General features: G+C 40.9%; 1 protein-coding gene across 1 annotated transcript; it reads right to left on the reverse strand.

The window, feature by feature from the left end:
• Positions 1 to 3,442: 3,442 nt before the first annotated feature.
• LOC128470652 (cornifelin homolog B-like) lies at positions 3,443 to 6,487 on the reverse strand. The gene is made up of 4 exons (XM_053452557.1): positions 6,353 to 6,487; positions 5,108 to 5,219; positions 4,395 to 4,531; positions 3,443 to 3,891 (listed from the first exon to the last, which is right to left on the reverse strand). Exons 2-4 carry the CDS (start codon positions 5,211 to 5,213, stop codon positions 3,802 to 3,804), a joined length of 333 nt encoding a protein of 110 aa, XP_053308532.1. The 5' UTR covers positions 5,214 to 5,219; positions 6,353 to 6,487; the 3' UTR covers positions 3,443 to 3,801.
• Between the last annotated feature and the right edge of the window lie 11,181 nt (positions 6,488 to 17,668).

The following is a 17,668-nucleotide window of genomic DNA, read 5'->3' on the forward strand; positions in this document are numbered from 1 at the left end:
CTAGCTCCCCATCCCGTGTAATGTACTTTTTTGATAAGACCTGAAAACCTGCTGTTCAAGGTCGTCATTTCTGTAACACTTGAAGGAATGTCTTTTGATATTCGTAACGCTTGCCTTCAACAAGGCCTAATCTGTGTGTCCATTGACCATGAATTTTAGATTAAACAACAATGGTAGTTCCCCTCTCGACCAAATGAGACACCGGACTCTCTAAAGAACAAATTCAAAATAACGAAACCCATAATGATCCATTATTACTGGAATCTGCATGACTATGTACTGATACTCTATCATGACAGAGACCTTGTAATGTCTCTACTCGCTCAACCAAGAAATGTTTCCGAAACCCGATCTACCATAATACAAATGGTTACCAGGGGATGATAATTGACAAATATTGCTTTACGAGACTTTCTAGACACCATATGATAGGTTGGATTCCAATATATAAGCTGTAGGGCTTGTAAAAATTCAATGAATGGTCTTCACCAATTCTGCTTAAATTGTCCTGCTTATTTGTTTGCTGGATCTACGAAATCTATCACCATAATTGATTATCAATACTCTGGGCAAAAAAACACTTTTTCCTGGTAACAGTGGCATTTTCCCCAATTTTTTATATTTTAGAATATTGCTACTTGTCATGTCCTGTCTACCCATTGTACAGCGGTACGGAATTTGATGGCGCTATATAAAACAATCAATAATAATAAAAATAATAAGATTTTTTTATATAAAATATTGGCTTAGTTAATTGGTAAAAAAAAAACCCACTACATAAGCTAATTTAGTGTATTTGACCTTAAAAATAAGTAAAACGGGGCAGATCTAATTTAAGTCTCAGAGGAAAAACTCTCCTGACTTTTCTTTTCTTCCCGCTTTTGCATTGTTTTTTGTGTTGCTTTTCACCAGTTTTTCAGGTTTGGGCAGTTATCGTGTGCTCGGTTTCTGGGAAGTGCTTACACATCTGTGCTTGAACAGATTATTTGCTTTGGTGATTATTGTGTAAACGTGCAGTGATGTTGGTTTTCTCTGAATGAAAATTGGCCATCCTTTTTTCTCGGACGAGTTAGAAAGAGGATGATGAAAACCAGTGAGGGGTCTCCAACTGGCCCACAGGGTTACAAATTAGAGAGCATTCTAAGTGAAACAACTAACCGAGGATGACCATAGGATCCTCAAATACCCATGTTACTTTTTAGAGGAGTAAGACTAGCCTCTGAGGGGCCCATAGGTTGTAGATGGACCTCTGAGGGGCCCATAGGCTGTAGATGGACCGCAAGGGTTTCTTGGGGCCCAAGTGGATCCTCTGAAGCCGACACCAATGGTACTAATGTAGAAAATTAGCACCTATGTTTTATTAGCTCAATAATTGGGTTCTGATGTCACACGAGATGACGTTCAGCTCTACAATTGGAAAGACGCAAGGAAGAGGGGGTTCCTCAACACATCTTGCAGACAGAGGCCCCAACGTTGCACGTTAGGACTCAGATTTGAAGTATCTATGGCTATTACATGTGCGTGATTTCTTTAATCTTTTTATTGTATGCAGTAGATCACATTCAACTTGCCTTACTCAGGATATATAAATCCATAATAAATTCAGAAATTACAAAGAGAGGTCTAACATCTGACGTCCGTGGCTGACATGATACCCAGTCAACCCATAAACATCCTGGGTGTTGGCTGAGGGGTAAAAACGTACAGGGAAATTGTGATACTTTGTATTGAAAATGTACTTCCTTCTCAATAAAGAGGGCTGGGTGCGCCAGGTTCATTATAAGCAGAAGTACAAGAAACAGGGCAGGTAGTAAAAGGGGTTCTTTTTGGTTCTTCAACATGACCTTCTGTCTTCCAGGAAGGTTCCCGAACAAAAATTAGAATCCTAGTTCGGGAACCTTCCTGGAAGACAGAAGGTCATGTTGAAGAACCAAAAATGAGCTATGAGACATCTACCAAGTATTTACCCCTTTTAATACCTGCCCTGTTTCTTGTACTTCTGCTTATAATGAACCTGGCGCACCCAGCCCTCTTTATTTAGAAGGAAGTACATTTTCAATACAAAGTATCACAATTTCCCTGTACGTTTTTACCCCTCAGCCAACACCCAGGATGTTTGTGGGTTGACTGGGTATCATCGTTGGAATGACTTCCTGCTTTGTGTGCAACTGTTCATAAAATCCCTGGTTACCGAGCTTGATTTATTTTTTTATATCTTTGTCAAAGGTTTGGGCTTGTTTATCTTCCTTATAAAATGTTTATTGACAACAAGCTTTTTTTCCCCCTGAAGTTACTCTAGTTATCTCATGGAAAAATATTGATGTTTAGCGGAGATGGGGTAATACCTGAATAACCAGCCATAGTTTTATTGTTTGTATCATAAAGCAAACATTTGTGTTTTGTTTTGGGTTTTTTTTTATGTCTAACTTTTAAAAATACCCCTTGAGGTTTCTACTATCCCAAAAGGTTGGGCTACCTCCATGTTCAGGGTGGATCACTGTGTTGGGGCGATGAACGCTCCCCGATGGGCTGCAGCTACTTGGGTTGGTTGAGGGCAGAACTGGACTGGGTATGATGAGGTATCCCTGGCACTTTAAGGCTGGCGGCCGCCAGATTATGGAAGTGTGACGGCCAGCTGGATATGAGACCATGCATGTTACGGTTTTATGTTTGTTTAGCGTGTGACCGGGCACAGCCTCCATAGTGTAAATAGGTCATTGGGGAGAGTAACCGGCACATTGTTGGAAGAAAAATTATTTATTTGAGCACGTTTGTTCGGTTGTTTAGGGCCAATCAGCAGGGGCCCTAGTATTGTTTTAATAGTCTGTGCTCCAAATTCTAGAATCACTCCGTTGAAATGGCCGATAGCTCCAGCAGTGACCTTGTACAAATGTTTCCTTGTGCGTTTTATACGGCACTACAATAAAGATTATACAGAGGAGAACGTTGGTTATGGGACTTTGTACTTGGGTTTATGTGAGAACTGGTGTTTACCTTTCTCCTACATTGCACCCAGACTCTTCGTCGTACTTCCCAAGTGTCCTGCAGTCCAGATATTTGAGGAAGCTCCTGCTGTCCCACTGGACATGTCAACTCTCTATTATTCATAACAAGAAAGTGTCGTGGCAAACATAATAATAACAGGAGACATTAGTGTAGGATGCTTTTATTGCCTGATTTACTTGCATACAGAGTAAAACCAGCTCTAAAAAGAATTTACTCCAAAACACAATTCCGTTCTGTACCCCTTTTGGGTCAGACTGGTTGGTGTAGACCAGGGGTTCTCAAACTGCGGCCCTCCAGCTGCTGCAGGACTACATCTCCCATACTCCTCAGCCAGCCCCTTAGCTGAAGGAGCATTATGGGAGATGTAGTCCTGCAGCAGCTGGAGGGCCGCAGTTTGAGAACCCCTGGTGTAGACCATGCATGGTGTCTTTCAAATGGCCGCTCTATTACTGGTCCACCTGGATGAAATCGAGCCCGGGGCTGAATGTTGGCAGCCCTCCCTTGGCCATGTATTTAATATAACATAGATTTTCCTTAATAATATTATTGAGTTTATTGAGCTGACATCCGTCAAATATCCGTGGGCTACCCACGGCACCCATACGTCTAAAGATGGAGTACGACGTCCTGGATGCGTATTCTCAGCTCTTTGTAAATCATACTTTTAAACTAAATTACTTTATGTTGCTTCATAAAGAGGGATCTAACCCATTCTGTGACATTTATAATCCATGATTGATCGTTTTGAGGGGCCACGTATGACTGCCGGTGATATTCTTCAAGGCTCTTCTGTCTTCACTGTCTGGCTTTCAGCTCACGAGCCATCTGACACAAAGTGCAGGGGCTACAAAATGTGAGGCATACGCAATCGTTACAGATACTGCCCTGTAATACAAAAAAAGAGACAAATATAAATTGGTTTATAGCGCAGCCCACGTTCACTTTATTGCACGGCCCTTGTCTCTGTACTCGCCGTTGGCCGCACTTACATCATCAAGTGGCCACTGGCCATAAAGTGCCATGGCCGCCTCGTGACCTCCAGTCTGGCCCTGGTAGGTATCTGTTTCATGGGGCACCAATGACCAGCGGCCCATTGGGCATTTGCCCGGTGTGTCAACTGGCCAGTTCAGGCCTGGTGCCTAAACCCTAGAGCTGCGTAGTATATTTGCTTGCGGTTGTGTTGCCAAAACCTTAATCCTCTTAGTCACGCGTTCGTACTCATGTCATAGTTCACAAGTATCCTTACATATTCATCGTACGTATAATAATTAGCTGTGTATAAGTGTTCAGATGACATCATAATTGGCAACAGATTGATATCAGGAAATGCATTTTACTTGTTTTTTTTTGGTATGATATTGGGGAGAATACACGTAAAAGCACATTACCGGGATGTGATATCGCTCTCGCATGCCTGTGCGCATGGCGACCGTTGTGCCGAATAGGCAAGGCAGGCAGCAGCACTCTCCGTAGTCCTTGGCTATCCTGCAAGCCAAAATACAAGGGACAAATCCCCCACATAGACCTGAGGAGAGAGTGCAAGAGAAGGCTTAGTAACCGTATATAGAATGATTTATTCTGGAGGTCATCGTGACTGCAAAAAGACTGGCCATGAAGAAGCCACCCTGGCGCTTTAAGGCCAAGGGCTGGCTGATGTAGCTGCGACGGCACGTAGCGCACAGTTGGTGTGCCAGATGGCCATTCTGGGTCAGGTAATGATGTTTGCAGATTATAAACAGAAATACATTGGAAACCATTGGGTGTGTATACCATGCGAGCAGCCATTTTAACGTCCTGCATAATTATTCCCTGTACTTCTCCCCTTGAGTTATGTTATTCCCCCCCTTTGGTGCAAAGTGATTGGATATTGCAGATTTAGGGGGATGGGGCCATGAGAAGAACTGTGGAATAGCTTGTTTTTGCCAGCTATTGCCACAGATTCAACGACGGTTTCTCTTGAAGTCTCTTTTCTCTGGTGTTGAGGAGGGAGATCCTGGCATCCATGTTTGTCGTTGTCATGACCTCTGCCACAAAATGCCACTTTCCTGTCACTACGTGGACCCTGAAACCACGTAAAGTAATTTTATCTTTAATAACTTACAGATACTTGTGTCTTCACAACAGTCCATGACATCAGAACTCCACTGGCTGCTAGAGGGGGTAAATCCCTTTACCTCCGTAGGCTGCATTTCGACTGGGTAAGACATTTTGATCTGCAAATGACGGCACAGAAATTAACCTAAGCTCTATTATAAAGGGTCGGTATATTGTTGTTTTTAATATATAGGGTAGGTGCCGTTTGAATTCATCTCTGCCTCCATGTTTATTTTTCAGGGGAATGCTTAATTGTCATGTGACACAAAAGCAGGTAGTGATAGGCTATGCTGATTTTATGTGAATTTCAAAATTGTTTTAAATCACAAAGTGTTTTGTATTTTCGTAAAGGGACAAATTAGAAAAACAATTTCACCCAACAGGAAAAAAAAATCAATAAGACTCACGCACACACTCATGCACACACACACTCATGCTAACGCGAACACTCATGCTAACACACACACACACTCATGCTAACACACACACACTCATGCACACACACTCATGCTAACGCACACACACACACACACACTCATGCTAACGCACACACACACACACACTCATGCGAACACACACACTCATGCTAACACACACACGCACTCAGATGCACCATGAAAGTAAAACCATAAATAACCAAGAAGCTGAGACAGAGTGCACTGCGTGCATGCGCATGTGTGGATATATAACTTGCTTCACATATCTTTAAAAAAAAATACATTATCGCAATAAATATTTTAAATGCTAATAAATATTTCAGAAGGAAATTTTAATAAATCCTATTTAAAATCTCGTCAGGGTGAAAATCCATGGACCAGAAAAGATACAATTTTAGTCCCAGTTAGCAATGGTTTCCTGGATGCTATACAATATTATTATTATTATTATTATTATAATACTAGTAATATTATTTTATTTATTAATTTCCGCAGCGCTTCTAACAGTCCGTACATTTAAGGTTCTGACAAAGCTAGAAACGTAAGACAAAGCTCAAGATCTATGTGATAAACGCTGTTATCGAATTGGCATTTATGATGTCATAACTCATATGAAAGAAAAAAAAAAAAAGAGGAAACAAGGTAGGCATTTACTTGTTACCATTTTCGTATAGAAGCCTCAAGCTGCCACCCTTTAAATCCAGTTGTGTCTACGTGCAGATTGGGCATTGCTGCTGCAGATAGACCCTAATGTCAACTAATAACCAGGGGGCAAAAAGTGCAGAGAGAAGGTAACCAGAAGAGCTGACACTTACCTTGGGCTACGCGGAGTCTCGGTGAACAGATGATGTGTGTGTGTGTGTGTGCGGACCGAGCTTGCCCGTTATTTATAATCCATACTAATAGCCACACGCTAGGTGAGGCTGCCTCCACCTTTATTGACCCCCTCCCCATATCACAACCAATTCCTTCTCTGCAACTATGTGTAACATCATGGCTACTTAACATATTGATCCACTTCTTATCTTTATTACCAGATAGTATTCATCTTTTCCACTCCCTATACTGTCACCCAGTCTCGTTCTCTTTCAGTTTTCCATGATGTGTTTCTGGGATGATCGGAAAATGGATATTACGTGGCGTTACCCCCATCTCTCTACCCCAGGACACCCCCCTCTCCCCTCTATCTCCCCTTTAACAGGCTAGGTAGCAGGTTAAGAGGACAGGCTTGACACCCCCTCTCCCCTCTATCTAGCCTGTTCTCTTTTCTTTTCTAATCTGGCTGGTATTATTATTATTATTATTTTTTGTTCACATTATAATATTTCTTTATGTATTTATTTATCGGTGCAACGGTGGAACATTTTGTTGGGTGAGAAGACCACTTTTACGACTTTGCACCAGAACCGCTTTTTCTACATAGACCCCAAAGTCCTTATGATAGACAATGTGGGATTTTACAGGGTGGTGACGATGTTGACGTAGCAATTTGCTGGTGTGACCGGTAGCCGTTGGTGGCTCCAGAGAGGGTCCATTGACGCGGGAAGCCTACCTTGACCCTCACAATTAGAATGAGGATGAGTTGGCCTCCTCAAAGACCTTCTCAGGGTGTCCATTAAAACATTGTAACATGCTGATATGACATCGATGCGCACGTTCTGCCGATGTAGTGCACCTCTTGCGATAGAGGCTCTGGATCCAGAGCTCAGATTGGGCTGAGAGGTATGGGATAAATTGACTTTATTGAAGCAAAAAGTGGCAGAATTCGCATAATAATTCCGTACCCTGATATCACGTCTTCACCTATATCTACTAAGCCAGAGACGCAAACTTTTCTTCTTTGTCTATAGGCCTGTAATCTAATCTCAACATTTTGCCATGGTTACAAATGTTTCTGTCCCTGACATTATTATAGATTATTTTAAACCCACGTATTCCTCTCGTTTCTAAAGTCTAACCGTGAGAGAGTGTTACATTCCAGTTTATGGTGCTAATTCATATATATATATAGCGTTAATTTAATAAGATTAAAAAAAAGTGCTGGATTCAATTCTGGCTTTATCTCCTATGCAAGTCCGCCATAAGGGGGGTACAACTAGGGTCCCGTGAAAGTGTATATAGGGGGTTGCCCTCCAGGACACGGCCTACACGGGCCAGTATCCATGTCTGGGGGCCCCTTTCCTGACTTTTGCGCCTGGGGGCCCCATTGCATGCACGGGTAGAGTGTGGGGTGAGACCACGCAGCCCTGTCTTTAGCTTTGTATTAGGGCCCAAAATTCCACGCTCTCTAAATGCTTCCCTGCAGATCTAAAGTGCTACCCGATTACGTGTAGAATTAATGAACTCGGTCAAGGAAATCAATAGCTGGTTTAATATTAAGATAAAAAGCGGGAGACGAAGTGAACAGCTCATTCATCTTTATATCTGTGGTTTTGTCTTTATGATTAGAAGCTTTGCAGAGGTTAGGGAGGCCCTAAGTATCTCCGAATCCAAAACATTCAAGAACTACATCTAAGAATCCTTTTCATAATGGGCCGACAGCACATGTTCTGTCACACGTTCTCGTTATCACTCCCCACGCTTTTATAGAATTTGCCCCGATGCCATGCTAGCCTGCCGAGCTGTCCTACTTTCACCACGGGTGAAGCCAAGCATGAAGAAGCTGGAGGACCATTCGTTTAGGTCTAAATGCCCCTTGGCACGAATCAGGCTGTGATGGCAGGGGGTTAAGAGAATATTTTCCAGTAAACCCTCCAGGACGGGAAAGGGTGGTGAAGTCCAAAAGAATTATTATTTTCCGTAATGTTTCGAAATACGGTATATTCAGTCAAGATTGTTACATGTAACAAGTAGACAATGCCTTCTAAGATGTCTTTCTCAATTTACAGTCCGTGTTTGGGTTTTGTTGACACGCGTGGCTGCCTCGAGATTAATTCCAGTAAAGTGTAACATAAGTTGGGGAAGGGAGGCTGGGAGGTTCTTACCAGAACACAAACTGCCAAGAGTAGTTTAAAGGTGCCTTGAAGCTGGAATAGACTTAACTCTGCTCTGTAATAAACGTTTCAAGCTGTATTCTGGCATAAGGGAAATGTGCAGCTATGGTGGAGAAGGTCAGTTGTCTTTCTTTTGAAATGATGTCATCCATGACATCATAAAAGATGGACTGTGGGAGCGGCCAACTTCCATTAACCCGATCTCTTAGCCCTATCATATATGTTTTTAGTCCTTGTTTATATAATGGATGATATTGATGAAGAAAGTAGCCCTGATGGGCTTTAGATGGTACATGAACACAGATCGCTCGCAGACTATAGTTGGTCTGGAATGAGAAGAATGTTACATTTTTAATTTACATAAATATGTTATCCCTCCAAGTAAAAACATAAATCACAATGAGGGTTGTTATCATCTAAACAGGTATTCTGCACAAACAAGTAATCGGCTCCTTCCTTGTTGGCATGTGAGTACACGGAAAGTCAGACTACTGGTGTGATCACACGTGTAGCTATGTCATAACGATGTTGTAAGATATGTCTGACATATTTAACCGGTCATGAGTGTTTGCCTGCCATCAAGATATCTGGCATGCTTCTAGTTTACTCAACAGAATACTTTAAGAATCATTTCTAGTAAGCCCCAAGTATAAAGCAGATAAAGTATGTTAAAGCTGAGGAATATTTGCAGCACCTTGTAGAAAATATGCCACAAAGAATGACGAAGTTCTGAAGGCAACCGGGGGTCCAGCCCGGTACTAGCAAGGTGCACCCAATAAAGTGCCCAGTGAGTGTATGTAACCATACAATGTAACTTATGATGCCTGAAACCAATGACTTCCTATGCCATAAATCCTTTCACAACCTGAGATGCGTCACCAGTAATAAAACCTGTGGGTACGTGCCACATTTCAGAACTCCTGGGATTTTAGAATGTCGCAACATCCAAAATTTAGGAAGAAGACGTAGCCAAGTATTATTCATTCGGAATGCTCCGATCCTGGGTCAGAAGATTCTTAGAAAGTATTTTAAGATTCCCCTTTATCGCATTTCTTTCCTAATACAAGAACGTTTACTGGTTACTTCAAGTGATGTCAGAAGAAATGTTATATTGTAACAGGTCCTAGAACAAATAGTCTTCGGAGCATGTTGGCAAACAATCCAAAGATCAAGCCTGATTATCACGATGGACAAGCCTATGCCGTGATGAAGTGTTGTTAAGTATGAGTTGAGTAACTGCCCCTTAAACACAGTTAAAGAAACATTTTTAGAGTACAGTATGATATCTTAACGCGGGTGTACGGTGACTCATACAAAGTGATAAAAATCATTAAGGGAATGCCCGCGCTTGCATGCACGAGCTCTACGTTTGGTCAATAGGCTTGAATTCAATCAACAAAACGATTAAACAAAGCATAGGAGGAAACGAAGGAGGAGAAATGCTAGATAAGAGGCTATAGTCAAAGTAGGGGGTCAGAGGTTTCATATGAGAATGCAGGCCTGGAATGGCCGTCTGGTACGCCAGGCAATCGCCTGTTGGGCCGCTGCAGGACAACCCTTCATACTAACCCTATCTGCTCCTTCAGTGTGGGCCCACTGGTTGTACATGATGACCATTTACTGAGCAAGCATAGGAACCTAATGTGTGGCCTCTCGTATCCAGTTGTTGCCCGTCATTTGGGGGCTGATGGCCTTAAAGTGCCTCTTTATCCTCAGACCAGCTTTGTAATAAAGTATTTAGACTTTAAAACAGCCAAAGCCAAGGGCCATGAAAGTGAGGCTTAGTAAGTTCATGCAACTCAACCATTACTCAGGCTCTACACAAGGTGTAGTCACAGGGGGGTAGTGGTTGCGCTTCACACAGATAGTAGTTATAAAAAAGAAAGAAAAGCACAATGATGTAATATGTCTTATCAAGCAGATGAAATAAAATGCCACATTATGGTACTCGCGATTTATGGAGGCTTAATGATTAGCCCCAAAATATGCGCTTGGGCGATATGATCCTCGTCTAGGGATATTCTTGCGTCGTACTCTTACGGTTCTTTTGATGACTTTTTGGAACGTGGTGTACATGCGAGATTACGAAGAAAAGGCAGACACAGTGCTTTCCGTATAAAAGGTACAATTAAAAGTAGAATATGGTGTCGGTTATACTCACTTTTTGGTGAGCAATGTTGGAATTGCTCACTCCTTTGCGCTTAGGTGGTATGATCCCCACCAAGCATATAGTGGTAGTAGATGGCTTTTCCAGATAAAATAAATAAAAGGGTAAAAGCAAGTCCAGGAGCAAGAATAACTATTTATTCAAGCTGGTAATAAAACCTAGTAAAAATATAAAATAGCACACAACGCGTTTCGCCTAACAGCAGGCTTCCTCAGGGAGTTTATTTATAACTACTATCCATGTGAAGCGCAACCACAACCCCCCTGCGACTACTGTTCTACTATCCAGCCAAGAAGAGGGGTCCTTGGCAAGTGGTCTGCGGCTGTATATCTACAAAACCTTCCATAATAGACGATTACAATTTTACTACCTAATTGTTTTATCTTTCTAGTGCTTTTGCCCTTTCTATTTTATTCTACACGAGGTGTGTGTGTTTAGTATGTGTGCGTTCATTATGGTGAGGTGCTGGGGGGCTAGTTGGCTTTAAATGCCCTCTAGGTTATAAGGTGCCAGCACTGCTTTGGGTCCAAGTAAGGTTCAAGCATGTAAAAAATGGGCAGAACAAGTTGATTGAGTGTTTTATCTAACATCTAAATGGATGTCTCTAGCTTTTTCTTGGGTGTTTAGCGGTAGAGGACCTGGTTAATGTACTACGGGGATTATCATCTGAATTACTGTAATTGGCTTCTTTCGTGATAAGAACCACTTCTGTTGTTTCTTCAACAATCCAGGAAAATGAAAGAATTGAGAAACACAATTTACATTTACAAGGACACAAAACCCAGGCATGTTAGAACAGGTGTCGAATGAAAAGACGGCGGGCGACACGAAATCTAAGAGATACCCGATACCCCCAACAATCCGAGGTACGAGTGATGTCATCAAACGCACGGCTCGGGTTACAATGGGCTTTTTCACAATTTCAAACAAGAACACAAAGGGATTATAATCGTCTGTAGTAACTCCTGTTTGAAAGTACTGCTGTTTGGTTTCCATAAGGGATCTGTTAACCATTTAGGTTACTACAGAAACGTTTAAGAGGCTGATTGAGTTTCTCATAGCCTCCTATCGTTTCGGGTGGGGAGTTTGCACGTTCTGGGTAAAATCAAGCTTTATTTTTTTTTATTTCCTTGATAGCCGTGCGTTTGGGAGTATAACCTCATCTCGCCCTTGTCAGCATTACACGTTATCTCGCATTAATTTTAGCAACCCCTTTTCAGACTTTGTGAAGTCAGTGCAGGGAGTGTCGGGTTGGCACCATTATCGTTCATCTTAAGTAAACGCGTACAACAAGCGAACCAGCTGTATTCCCACACTCCACTCCATGAGTGTTTTGTTAATTGATATATTCTGATTACGCAGTCAAAGGTGTTTTTTTTTATTTCTAGAAATTATTACTTTTTGGGGGGTTTTGGGGGTATGATGGATTTTTTTTTGTTTTTGTTTTTTTTTTTTTTACATTTCTCAGAAGGGATTACAGTCAGAATTAAATTGTAAAAGTACAACCATGAGAACTTTTTTTTTTGTTTTAAAATTCTGTTTAGTATCAACATGTAAGATGACCAATAATGAAACCATATAAACATATTGAAGGGCGATTCTATTTCCACAGCCGTCAACTCCAAACTCAACGTTCCCTTTATAGGACAGAAGACGCATAATTGGTGTTTAGCGTAAACTGGAATGACTGCAGAATAATCAACGTTTTATTGTTAGGAACTTGATAAGAGTGGCTTCTGATATGTGGTTTAAATAGTCGGAATAGCAGAACATCTCGGGGAAACCGAGTGGTCGATATCCAACAAAGGGCACCAGGTCATAGTCCCCATGGTGAATTGGTGGGCATTCATTAGCCGTGGTTAGTGAGTTGGCCGCCAAAATGCACTTTTTGTGAGTGGTAAATAAAAATGAATTGGTTCTTATGGGTTTTTAGAATGCCACGGACTATTGTAAAGACATTTCACTGGCATTTAAAGCAAACAAACTGCTTTTGAAATATAAATTACCATTTGACCTGATAGTTTCAGAGGACAATTGGAGGACTGACCACTTGATGTAGGGTTACATCAGGTCACCCAAGTGCATGTACAATTTATTACGTCCTTATAATTTATATACTTTGAGTCCATCACGATGGGTACGTTCCTTATTGTCAAGGGTGATGGCTGGAACATCGAATTCTTCCGTTCCCCTCCATTGATGCATTTTTTTGCTCTTTAAATATGGTGTACATGTCATCGATATATTTAGCGCTTTAACAGACTTGGTTAGGACAAGTTAAACAACTTTTTAGGCTTTCTAAGACTGACATGTAATTATTGACTTAAAGTTAAATACTTGATTAGTTACACCATAATTAAATAAACAAAAATAATAGGAAAAGGATTATCGTTTCACGGCTAGTCTTGCCCTAACCTATTAAAACGGATCAATGGCTTTTGAATTGGTCTTATGTAACAGGCACTATTACATCTCTAGCGCTATTATCTTCTGATAGTCATTCAACATTTGAAGACTATAAATGTCTTCATGTATCTAGGAATCTTGGGACAGTGATTCATGCCTTTATCATCTTTATCTTCACAAAGCATGACATTCGTAAATGTGTTCCTACACCTACACGTCTTTGCTTACTGTTCCTATGGAATTCCACTAACAAAACAAGGAACGAGGTATAGGATTGCCCCTTGCTTGTAACTGCAAGTAAGACTATACAAGAGGTGCGTTCCTCTACAACAAGGGAAGAGTTGGCAAATTCCAGGTCCAAGACACAGACTCAGCTTGATAGTCCAGGAAAATCAAGGTCCAATGTACATTGGTACACACTCGGTGTGCGTTATCCAGTCCTGTCCCAGTACACTTTCTCCAAAGGGTAATGCATAGACAACCCACAACATGTCCATTGAAACTACCTATTTGAGTTGTAAATACTTCCTAGAGATTTTTGTCTTAGTCGGTGACCATATACGAGAGCTCAAGTAACTATACCCCTCTTTTGATAATGTCCTAAAATCTACAAAGGAGAAAAGCCGAGCAAGGACTCCCCCTTTAATGACCTCGGCTGGTATGGTCCAAAAATTGAACAAATATGTTTTGTATGTATGTATCCAAGAAGTAAATATGTAAATTTGAGGTATACCATAGCATCATAGTGCAAGTGAACTATACCTATCGATACCGTATTATTTACATATCAAACCCCTGAACGTTTATAAAGACTAGTTATAACAGATCACCAAAACCAAAATGCTTAAACATGGGTTCTTGAGGTAGTCCTCGTTTATCAGGAGACACGGATATCTCTGATTGATACACGAAACATAGAATTTGATGGCAGATAACCATTTGGCCGTCTAGCCTGCCTGTCTTTCCTGATGAGACTCAAATTCTAATTAGTCCTTGATCCTATCTCAATTCAATCGTAAATCTAAGGATAGATTACTAGCGTTTTACATTCAAAAGATTTTTAAAAAAAACATTGGTACAATATCCATAGCCTTTCCCAAACAATAGAGGATTATCACCCAGCCCTCCCAAAATTCAGGACAAAAATTCTGTTTGTTTAAAAAAAATATATATATCTGAACAGGGACGGCCCGACAATGAAGCCGAGTGGGGCAACCGCTCCAGGCGGCACTTCGCCGCCCCAAGCCCCCTTTTTTTTTTTTTTCTTTTTTTTAAAGTGAAAGAGAGAGAAAGGGGCGCCGAGTGGTCAGTACCCGCTCGGCGCCCCTCTCTCTCTCCTCTGCGGCGAGTCTCCCTGTTCGGTCTCGGTGCCGGCTTGTAATGCTGAGTGCTGGAAGATTTCCGGCGCTCAGCATTACAAGCCGGCACCGAGACCGAACAGGGAGTCTCGCCACAGGACTTCTGAAAGGTAAGTAGGGGAGGGGGGGGCGGCAGGGACGGAGGGAGAGGAAGGGTAGATAGGGGGGGCATTTTAAAATTCGCCCCAGGCGGGATTTTGCCTTGGGCCGGCCCTGTATCTAATGAATGATCGGAGGGGGAAGTAGAAAATGGCCCATGGGCTACTCTTAAGAATATCTTAAGAATGTAAGAGGAGGCAGAGACACGAATGGGTTGAAAGAAGGGAAAATATGGTTCGTCTTGTTTGATTTGATATTTGCAAGAAAAGGCGCGGCAACCGCAAATACCAACGATAGATCAATCATCAACCCGAATCACGTGGTTAAAAAAAAAACACGGCTTGCTTAGTTACAAAGTAACCAGAGAAATATGTTTCGTACCAACAATAGTATTTCCAATTCGACGTTGAAATAAATCAGGCAAAATTGTCTTCTTTTTTTTTTTTTTTTTTTTTTTTTTTTTTTTAAATTACCCTTCTCTGTGTTTATCGTTATGCCTTATTTACTATCATTAACCCGTCTACCTTTTTCTGATTGGCTGCTGAGTTTGTTTTTAAATGTATATAATGGTTTTCGTAACCGGTGCTAAAAGAAAAGGAGGAAAGGGGTTAATTCTGCGAAAATTCCGATTTTTCTTAGGGCTTGCCGTGGACAGATTTTAGGATCATTTTAGGCTGAATAGAGTAATGAGCCAAAAATTCAATGTCCTTTCCAAGCTGAGCCGGGGGTCGTCTTTAATGATAATGGGGCCAATCTCCATTAATGCCCCCACCTGCCCAGTCATCAGCAGCCCGTGATACCGTGAATCGTAGGGATTCCTACTTCCTTTAAACAACATGCTGATGTTAAACAAAAAAAGGAGGAACCGAAGGTTGGCTGTGATGTGAATTGTAATTCTGCAAAAAATTCAAATAATCCACCACGGCATTTTCCCCATACAGGGTTTTGGCGAGATTACACATATTTCTTAGAGCTGTCATCTAAAAAAATGTAAAGATTCTGCAATAACAACTGAATGATGACATCCAGCATTCCTGGCTAAAGAACCAAAAATAGTTCAAGAGATGTGCTGTGCCTAATGCCTATAATAATGATTCTATGTTATGGAATACCTAGGCAGGTCGGATGTAGAATAAACCCCCTTTATGGGATTTTAGTGACATACAGAATTTAACAAAATAATAAAAAAAAAAAAACATGAAGGATATAAACCCAACAAGATTTTTTAGATTCATATAATCAAATAATTATCATTGCGTTTGGTTTCTTAGCCTGGTATTATCTTGTATATCTGTGTTTGCCGCCCATGATGTCAGGATGTTGACATCATAGGAGTTTATTTACTGTATTTTTGGGAAATTGGGCCGGCTTTGACCCCTAGATGAATGTTACCAGCCTATTGCCGGCTATGGGTCCCAATCATGGGTCCAATATGGACATAATGGACTGAAGGTTCGTATATATATATATATATATGGAATATGGAATCCCATCCAACGTAGAGGCTTCAATTTTGCCCATGGTGGTGTTATTCTACCCCCCATTTCTAAGCACAAAAAATTATTCACAATAATTATCTTGGTTTTCCAAATCTCGGTAACATGTACAGGTGTGACCGTGGATGGTGGATGAGATGGATTGCATTATTTACCATATTCTCTAGATACGAAATTCATAAGATGTCAGAAGCCACACCTTTCTTGACAATGTTTGAATGAAGTGCTTCGATGGACTCCCCGCAGGGTGCCCCAAGTCAACCTTTCCATTTTTTCAGCCATAATTTAAAGTCGTCGAGTTGCGTGACTAATAAGCTAAACGTGAGCCTCGCCCGGGGAGAATGTCTATCCCTGGGCTATTGTCAGGTTATTTGTCACGCACTTGTCAGGAGCGAGCGTGGGTTGGAGATTGACCAAGCCGCTATTGTTTTATTTTTAATTAAAGGTGACAGGAAAGCCGAGATTTCTTTGACAGCCATCGCCAAGGCAAACGGTAACTTATGGCAAGCAGCGCTGTTGGTTGTCCCGCACATGTGCTGGCGTCGGAGCAGTCTTTTAGAATCCTTTGTGGTTTCTATGGCAACAGCCTATCAGTGTCTGCTTTGTTGTCACATGACAATTAAGTCTTCCTGGGGAAAAAAAAATCTGAATGTGAAAAAAAAAATCCCATTGTACAGAACAGTGATATGTGATATAAAATTAAATAAAAAAAAATCTTACACAATATTAAATAATTTTTAATGTTATTTCTTGGAAGGGCGTGTGTACCAGGAATGATCTTTTAGGTGGAGTGTTTATGAAACATGTATTGCATCTAACTAGGCTACATAATGCAATACTACATGGAAAATAAATACTTTTGTTTTTTTTTATTTTTAAGGGAACACTTACAAAAGCAAGTAGTGATTGGTTGTTGCCATAGCAAATTCCTCAAAATATTGTGTTGTTTTTATGTGATTTAAACCTTTACAGGACAAATCTGCAAATGTTTATTTTTTTATTATTATTATACGAGAATATGTGCTGCCTCGGCTAATTACAACACGGGTGACCAAACGATGATTCTCCTAATGAAGGAGGGGCATTTAATGCAAATATATGAAAATGACGATGCCTATTGCTTTGCCCTTTACAAAAGAGCCACCTGGTGGCATTTCTGGGAACTACATGCATGTACTAAATTGTTCTTTACAGGACTAAAAGCAAATATATAATATATAACATATATATATATATATATATATATATATATACATACATAACGATAGTGTAAAATTATTCAGTTTCTACCGAAGCTGACTGGAGAATTAAAAAAAGGTGAGTTATGTAAGTCATAATAACATAGGCAATGGTGTGAACGAGGGTGCTGGGTTAGCCATTAAGATCAATGTATTTAACTCCATCCCCTCTAGATTGTAAGCTCTTGTGAGCAGCGCCCACTTTACCTGATGTATCAGTTTGTCTTAGCCGGTCAGTTCTTGTTTTGCCAGACCCTTTGAATGTACGGACTGTAAGAAGCCCTTTTTAAAATTGTTGGAGCTTCATCAATAAAATATATGAATTGCTAATTATGATAAAAAAAAGAATGCAAGCTTCTGGGATACTAAGGCCC

Source organism: Spea bombifrons, chromosome 12 (genome assembly GCF_027358695.1).
Source record: "Spea bombifrons isolate aSpeBom1 chromosome 12, aSpeBom1.2.pri, whole genome shotgun sequence".
Taxonomy (NCBI): domain Eukaryota; kingdom Metazoa; phylum Chordata; class Amphibia; order Anura; family Pelobatidae; genus Spea; species Spea bombifrons.

Bases quoted from the DNA above. Each gene is read 5' to 3' on its own strand.
- LOC128470652 (XM_053452557.1), bottom strand. From the start codon at position 5,213: ATGTCTTACCCAGTCGAAATGCAGCCTACGGAGGTAAAGGGATTTACC. The intron at 4,532-5,107 runs GTAAGTTATTAA...CTCTCTCCTCAG, and splicing joins TTGTGAAGACACAAGTATCT to GTCTATGTGGGGGATTTGTC. The intron at 3,892-4,394 runs GTAATGTGCTTT...TTTGTATTACAG, and splicing joins GAGAGCGATATCACATCCCG to GGCAGTATCTGTAACGATTG.